Here is an 8639-nt window from a genome sequence, read left to right as displayed (position 1 = left end):
GTACATATAAATGTAACTGTATATTACTTGCAAACATAATAACATAGTGTTCTTTTTAATTTCTTCATTAGTGCTACTGTGATACATAAGGGTAGTACAAGCACCCCGTTTGGAAAGTTTTATTGCACATATGTGTTGTATGGAACACAGCATAAACTAATTATTAACAAAACTGTGCCTATTGTTTCTATGGGAAGGATTTTCCAGGTTCTGTATTTGCTCACAAGCTACAATCATTACCCAGATGTCAAGCAAAGAGAACAGACTCATCTGCTCATCTAATGGATCTCTGATGAGGTAAGACACATGATATACTTAAATGTATTTGATTTTAGTTTTAGTTGGAGTTTCAATTCATAGACATCATAAAAAAATATATCCTAACATGTCCTTTTGTTTGTTTATGTACAAAATGGCATTTAGATAATCCCATACAGTTATTTTACTAAGCCTTCCCTCCATGGAAAACTACAGTATCTCATAACTTTTGTTTGCGTCCTGGTTTAACTAAAGTGCAAACTATAGCTGAAATAAACTGAACGTTCATTGTTTGTTCCTGGCACATTTCTGTACTAATTTTATATGAATATTTCTTTGCTGCCAAACATGTAAGCAAAACTCTTAAATAAATCTGTCCTAAGTGATTGATTTAACAACACAGGATATTGAATCAAATATATTGTCCACTCTCTATAATAATGGCTGTACTTTTTCAGATAAAAGTTTGCAAACTAACATCTAAAAGCAAATTTGGAATTTGACTGTCAGTGTCAAAACTGTCAGACTAGTTAACATCTGGCAAACATATGCAATATGCAAATATTTGTAATCGTCTGTAAATCATTGCAAAAGGTACATAGTAACAATTTGACAAACTAGAACCTGAGTAGCCAAACAAGCTCATGAATCATGTCATAAAATGCATGCATTTATAGTTAGCAGATTGGACTATTGTAATGCTCTCCTATTTGCTCTGTCCAAACAAGCGGTATATCAGCTACAGCTGGTCTATAAGTCTGCTGCCTGAGTGCTCACCAGAACCAGAAGTTGAGAACACATTATGCCTGTTTTCCAGTCCTTATATTGGGTCCCTGTCAGTTTCCATATTGATATCTTTTCCTTGTTTTTTTCCTTGTCTTGCACCAGCCAATATGTCTCACAAGCTTACAGTGAACCAGTACGACCCCTCAAAACATCTGGCATGAGTCTTTCAGTTGGTCCAAAGTACAGCACTGATACAACTGATGAGGCAGCTTTTATCTTTCATGCTCTGAGCTGCTGAAACATTCCTCTTTAGCCTGGCTTTTGATTAAGAGTGACTTATGGACATTAGCTACTTTATTTTATTCACTTATTTTTTTTTCATTCATTTTGTAAAATTGGAGTTATCTTATCTTCACATTGATTTTGTCTGTTTTTATAATTAGCTAGTTTAAAAAAATCTAAATCATGTGTGTAATTTTATAGCCCCAGATAAAGACTGATCATCAATCATGGTCAGAGTTTGTAGAGAAATGATTGTCGGCTTTTGCTCTCGGAAATATGCTGCCATCTTCCTTTTCCTGGCTGTCGTCTTCATCTATTTGCTTTTTAACATCGACTTGGAGGTGAGAATTTTGTCTTGATTGGGACTGCTTAAAGAGTGAAGTTTATTTTAAATAGTCACATTTTAGGAAATATTTTTTTATGCAATGTGGCATTGGACAACTAATGAGGATGTTCTTCCTCTCAATATTTGTAAACAAATGCAATTAAATGCAAATGGTTGCTAAAAATTCTACATCTGATAATATAAATATTTATATTATTCATATTATATTTGAATTAGTGTGATGGAGTACACCAGTCACACTCATGTTCTTTTTATTATTTCTATATCTTATTATTATCATTATTATTACTGTTGTTATTATTGTTATTATTGTTATTGTTATTAACTACTCCACCGTGAATTATGTGTAGTTGACTCATGTTTTGTGAATGAAGACTTATTGTAGAAAAATGTTTTAAAAATATATTTATTGTATTGATAAGAGTTTCATTGTGCACAGTAGAAAATCCATGAAAATGACATGCTGATCAAATATGCACACTTTCCTAAAGATGACAATTTATACATTATACATGGAATCAATGAAGCCCCATCCCCTATTGTATTCATAATATAGAAACTGAAAACAGCAGAAATTCCATTCTACGGTAGATGGTGAGCAGATGTGCAGATCGGATGGTCTAGGTTTCTGAAGAGGCCGCTGATAGTCCCCTTACTGAATCCTAAGCAGGCTCTCGTGTCGCTGCTTGTTCACGACGGCTCTGTGTGTTTCTGCTGTGAACAGGCTACGCTTGACAACAGAGAGCTGAGAAGCTGAGCTGTTCCCGAAGCTAGAGAAAGATTTGCACTTCCTGCTACTCTCAGCAGCAGGGATGGAGAGAAAAAAGAGGAGAGGGAGAGCTCTTGTTTTGTTGTCCTGAGTCCATGGTTGGAGTTCACACCTGGGTATGAACAACCAGGGACTGTGGGAAGCTGAGTTTCTTAAGGACTCCCTGGACCGCCTTGAACCATGTGGTCATCTAGTTAGACCCAACAGTACTGAGTATTTATGGCAGCAGAACATTTTATCAGGGATTGATGGAAAATGAACTACAATGTCCATGCTAATGGTAGTAAAAGAACATGTCACCCAGTGGAACAGTGTGACTCACTGATGTGTTTTTACTTGTTTCATGGAAACAATGGAACTCTATGGCACAGAGGAATAATACACACATATCAGGCCTTGGCCACAAAGACAATACTTCAATCAATCAATCAATTAATCTTTATTTGTATAGCGCCAAAGTTATCTCAAGGCACTTAACACATAGAGCAGGTTCTAAACCGAACTCTTCAGGTTTTAATTTTAAAGAGACCCAACATTCCCACGTGAGCAAGCACTTGGCAACAGCGGCAAGAAAAAACTCCCTTTTAACAGGAAGAAACCTCAGGCAGAACCAGACTCAGGGTGGGCGGCCATCTGCCTCGACCGGTTGGGGTAGAGAGAGTTAGAACGATCAACTAATTCAAGAAACATTAAACTGCATTATTTTTCCATCTGAATAACTTGTATGAACACTTCAGTTTTGTTAGATCTTAACATCATAATCAAATTGTAATATTGTCCTCATTTGAAATTCATTAAGAATGATTAGGAAAATTAAGGCTATTCCTCTCCAATATATACAGCACCTGCATTCAACAACCTGTAAAACTGTAAACAGTAAAAAAAACAAAACATTTAACTTATTGCGCCAGTAATTACTGAAATGAACTTTAAGGATGTTCTGACAATAGTTTCCCTCACTTTGTCATTTTTAGGTTGCAGTTATGCACTCTTTGATCAACTTGTCTCATCAACCCCTACAAATATTCAGTTGATTATCTGATGAGCAGAATTATCTTCCATTTAGTACATTTATATTACCTTTGTTTATATATATATATATATACATATATATATATGTGTGTGTGTGTGTCCTTGTCACATCACTCTCTTGACCCCCTGCCTGTTTCAGCACAAAGTGAACTCCTCCTACCCTGTCCCAAAACATTACCAGCAACACCGCTTCTGCAGCTTCCAACCGTTGTCCCCTGAGGATGCTCTGGAGGAACGCCTCCTATTAGACTCCATTGCTTGGCCTGAAACTCCATCCTTGTCAGCTTCTCTTTCCCTGGAGCAGACCACCGATCCTGCCCACAGCAGATTCACTATTCTCCCAGAGAAGGGTGGACAACAGTGGCACGTAGGGGATCAGCTGGAAGTTATGATCAAAATGTATGACTTCCATGGTCGTCCCAAGAAGTCTGGTGGAGACGTCTTACTTGCCCGCCTGCACAACCGTGCACTTGGTGCAGGTGTGGCTGGGAAAGTGTTGGATCATCTCAACGGCTCCTACTCTGCTGTATTTTCTTTACTCTGGGAGGGAAGCGCACAGGTTGAGGTGACTATGTTAAATCTAATTGTTTCAATCTTCTGACATTTAGCTAAGCCCCACCCTCCTTGGGTATTGTTGCTAGGCCTGTCAACTTTTCACTTTCACACAGCACATAAGCAGTTTGCAATTATATTGTAATAGGGGCATATTTACCACTCAAAATCCTTAGTAATATCATCTAGTAGTAACATCTTTCATACAGTCAGTTAATATGTCCAAGAGTAATCAACAACAGATGCATCTAAACATGTTTCATCATTTAACAAACTTCACCTACTTCCAAGACTCATGGAGAATGAAAAAAATCTATAGAGGTCAAAACATCAGAAATTCTTGTAGTATATTACATAACAACCCTCTTGTTCGACCAAGGTGTTTCAGTCTAAACAAAAACAATGAAGTTGTTCAATATACTACAAGTGATGCTGGAGTTTTGACCTCTTCATTGTTTAAAAAAAGATTTTGTTGATAACACATGTTCAAGCAGATGCCATAAGCAGTGCCATAAGCAGTCGATCTCTTCGCCTTTCCACACCATTTGCGTGCCTGGCTTTCAAGGAAATTTGACAGAATTGCAGTGGAACATTTGATGATTAGGATTTCTATATGCCAGCTTGATGTTGTGGCATACTCTGGACCAACTGATAAGAATCATCTTCTCAGTTCAGCTGTCTGTTCCACCAGTATAGACTGACCTCTAGTGGCACATGCTGTGCACTACAGCATCACCATATCACTTTAACAGAAAGAGGAGAATATAATATATATAATTGTTATAAATAAGTTTAAAATAAGTTTTAGTAATGCTCACTTTATTTGTCTATGTGTACTGTGACAGTGTCAAATAATAGGGTTGAACCCTGGGTCTCTGTTCTATCAGGTGACACTGGTTCACCCCAGTGAAGCTATCACGGTGCTGCAAAGGCTAACCAGAGAACAGCCGGATCGGATTTTTTTCAAGAGTGCCTTCCGCTCAGGCTCAGTCTCTGAAACTACCACGTGTAATGTCTGCCTGCGTCCAACACAGCAGCCACTGTGTAACTTCACTGACCTCACTACAGGTGAGCCGTGGTTTTGCTACAAGCCAAAGAACCTGAGCTGTGATACCAGGATCAGCAACTATAATGGCGGGTTTAATGGACAACTCAAGGCTAACGAGTCGAATCTCTTTAAAAGGTGAGTGAGCAGAAATATATGAATCTGAATTGAATCTAGAGATGTTTAAAGTCTAAGATGATACAAAATTTATTCTGCAATAGGTAAATCAATCACCTGATCTGAGCCCTATAAAACATGCATTTCACTTGCTGAAGATTAATTCAGCAATTCATTGAATATAGACAGGGAGACCCACAAACAAAAAATAACTGAGGACAGCTGCAGTTAAGGCCTGGTAAAGCATTACGAATAAGGAAACTCAGCATTTGGTGATGTTCATGAGTTCCAGACCTCAGGCAGTCATTACCTGCAAAGGATTCTCAATAAGGTTTTATTTAGGATTATTTTGTTTGTCCAATTACTCTTGAGCCCCTGAAATAAGTGGACTGTGCATAAAAATGCTTGTAATTCCATAAATTATTAAACCATATTTTTGTCCAACCGCTTGAATTAAAGCTGAAAGTCTGCACTTCAATCACACCTTGGTTGTTTCATTTCAAATCCATTGTGGTGGTGTACAGAGCCAAAATTATGAAAACCGTGTCACTGTCCAAATATTTACGGACCTAACTGTATTTATGTCCAAGCAGTTGTTTCCCATATAAGTGCTAGATTGCTGTTGTTTCATCATGAAATGATTTTAAAAGTTTTCTTCCATTTTTTTGTCATATGCTGTGTGTAAGACATTTTTCATGTATCCTTCTCGTCAGTGGTATCAACATGAAAGTTTCCATTCAATCTTCAGGACCTGCCAATGTCAACATCTTCCCAAAAAGTAAAGGTAATGCACCATTCTTTCTTCTACCACCACCCAGCCTATATTAATCATAATCTCAATCATAATAACCATTTAAATTTGAATATTCTACAGATTATTAGAGGTAAACCAATTAGAGAAATAAACATTTGTTAAAAACAAACAAAAAAACACCTTTTTGTTCAAGGTAGCATCCTCCTGTAGACATTTATTCAGGCCAGTTTTTGAACAGTGATGGAAGCGCAGAGTACTGCTGACTAGACTAAAGCTGTTAACTGTTAGTAGTACATCTTGTTATTATGGGATGAAGATAAACCATAAGTGACTTTTAAGCAAGATCATACCAGATGTTTCCCCCCTTATCCTTTAACTTCTTATCAGATCAACCAGAGGTAAAGAGCAATATTGTGCAGCCTGGACCCACTGGCTATTACTACAATGGTACGTGGCAGTCAATAAGTGGCCCCACAGTCCGCCAGTTCAACACTCCTTCTGTTATCAACCAATGTCTGAAAGGCAAAGTGGTCCACATGTATGGAGACTCTACCATCAGACAGTGGTTTGAATATCTCAACAAAGCGCTACCAGGTAGTAATGAACACAAATCAGCTTGAATGAAAAGCTTTTATTTTGTTCACACTGTACTCACCTATTCTTTCCTTCTGTAATACTTTTAGATCTCAAGCAGTTTGACCTGCACAGTTCAGTCAGAGTTGGACCTTTCATAGCTTTAAACAATGCAAAGAACATTTTGGTGACATACCAATTCCATGGTCCCCCTGTCCGTTCTATCAGCGTCCCAGCCATTGAACTACACTACATTGCCAATGAACTAGACCGTGTAGTTGGAGGTATCAACACTGTTGTAGTTGTTGGCATCTGGGCACACTTCAGCACTTTCCCCACCGAGCTCTACATCCGGCGGCTGCAGAACATCCGCAGGGCAGTGGTCCGGCTGCTGGACAGAGCTCCAGACACTCTGGTTTTAATCCGGACTGCAAACCCTAAAGCTATGACGCTTCGTGTGGCGCTGACCAACAGTGACTGGTGCTCGCTACAGCGTGACAAGGTGCTCAGGGCCATGTTCAAAGGACTGAATGTTCATCTGCTGGATGTCTGGGAGATGGTATTGGCTCATCAGCTGCCGCACGACCTCCATCCACCACCCCCTATTATTAAGAATATCATTGATGTCCTCTTGTCTTACATATGCCCTCAAAATGGCAGCTAAATGTGTATTTATATTGGAAATGACTGGGAATTCACATACATGTGCCGGGTTTACATGATCCTTCTCTACCTTTCTATATTTTTTCTATTTTTAACCAGGGAAGTTGACAGAGCAGCAAAACTTTAAAAATTGCTAAATTTAATTCTACAAAACATTACATTTTTACTGTATATTTTTTGCAACATTCAAATGTCTTGTTATTTTGGTTGTATCATGTTACAATTTGTGGCATGATTCACTGTTGCTCTTTAGATTATTTTTTACCAGTCAAAAGTTATGGACCCACTTTGTCATTAAGTGTGTCGAAACATTTGATTGGTAGTGTACATGTTTTCAATTAACTCTATCTTATCTGATTGATGAGAAACAAAATGTGGTAGAAAGGAGAGAATAAAAGAAATAAACATAAGCATGGTAATGTTATGATCCTCCCCCTTTATTTAATAGTAAAGGGTAACAAAGTTTAGTCATTTATATTGTTAATGCTATTGCATCTGTAGGAATTAATGAAAAACAAATGCATTTTTGGCAGCCCAACCCCCTTTTATTAAGATTTGAATTTACGATTTTGCCGCCATTTTCGCGCCTTGTACTTTACCTCCTCCTAGATATTTTATTTGACCGACTTAAAACTCAGTGTCATCTTAAAACACTGGAGATGAAAAGTTATCAAAATCTTTTGCTTCCGTTATACCTGGTGGGTTTAGCGCCACATTTCACTTTTTCGGGGTGGGGCAGGGGAGGGAGGGGTTCATTGCTGCTTGCAGCTTTAATAGGGATACTACAAACCATAAAAGGGGGATGCTGACACAGCCTCTGTCGTGGTGATGCTTTGCAAACGGAAACAAGATAGGGGGAAGCAGAAAGTAATAGTTTAAAAATTAAGAAAGATGTTTTGAATAATTGTCAATAGTTGATTTAAGCTGGGGGGAATGATAAGGGGAATGGGCCTTGGGGTGTGTTTCATGTCTCTTTTTTTTCCTTATGTCTCCAGTTTCTCTTAATTGTTAATGATAGTGTTCCCTGGTTGAGCTACAATGGAAGGATGAAAAACAGAGAATTTAGCACTATAAAAAAGACTGATTCAAAGATATGTGCTTGATGTTAATAAATACCTCCAGCATCACCTCCCACCCCACAGCAGAAACTATAAGTGTTTTCCTCATTAAGAAAGACATTTATGCATGAGGCACAGAAGTACAACTTGATTATCTATGTATCTATCCAGGCTAAAATCAGTCTCAGTCCACAGACTAAAATGTTCACCGTTTTCGGTAGTGACATAAAATCTGGGGACATCATATAATGGTGTGAAAAACTAAGCGATACAGGCAGGTGCTTGAAGGGAGTGATGATAGGAGCTCCTGTCCTCGTCATTGATTACTTTTCATCAAACTAGTAATGTTTTGTATCCCTCAGTTATTGTCATGGAACTGGATATCAAGCACCTGCCTGTATCACTTAGTTTTTCACACCATTATATTCCGAGGCATGTTAAAATGACGAACACTGAATACTCCA

At 38.1% G+C, this 8639-nt stretch overlaps 1 protein-coding gene across 1 annotated transcript; it reads left to right on the top strand.

Moving 5' to 3' along the window:
- The first annotated feature begins 251 nt into the window (after window positions 1-251).
- Window positions 252-7842, top strand: LOC128385269 (NXPE family member 3-like). The gene is made up of 7 exons (XM_053344129.1): window positions 252-297; window positions 1468-1607; window positions 3553-3978; window positions 4853-5148; window positions 5841-5911; window positions 6269-6475; window positions 6565-7842. Exons 2-7 carry the CDS (start codon window positions 1494-1496, stop codon window positions 7116-7118), a joined length of 1668 nt encoding a protein of 555 aa, XP_053200104.1. The 5' UTR covers window positions 252-297; window positions 1468-1493; the 3' UTR covers window positions 7119-7842.
- The last annotated feature ends 797 nt before the right edge of the window (window positions 7843-8639 follow it).

This window comes from Scomber japonicus, chromosome 23 (genome assembly GCF_027409825.1).
Source record: "Scomber japonicus isolate fScoJap1 chromosome 23, fScoJap1.pri, whole genome shotgun sequence".
Taxonomy (NCBI): domain Eukaryota; kingdom Metazoa; phylum Chordata; class Actinopteri; order Scombriformes; family Scombridae; genus Scomber; species Scomber japonicus.
The sequence above is the reverse complement of the archived record's forward strand: the minus strand, read 5'-3'. Positions and strand labels throughout refer to the sequence as shown.

Bases quoted from the DNA above. Each gene is read 5' to 3' on its own strand.
- LOC128385269 (XM_053344129.1), top strand. From the start codon at position 1,494: ATGGTCAGAGTTTGTAGAGAAATGATTGTCGGCTTTTGCTCTCGGAAA. The intron at 1,608-3,552 runs GTGAGAATTTTG...TGCCTGTTTCAG, and splicing joins TTTTTAACATCGACTTGGAG to CACAAAGTGAACTCCTCCTA. The intron at 3,979-4,852 runs GTGACTATGTTA...CTGTTCTATCAG, and splicing joins AGGGAAGCGCACAGGTTGAG to GTGACACTGGTTCACCCCAG.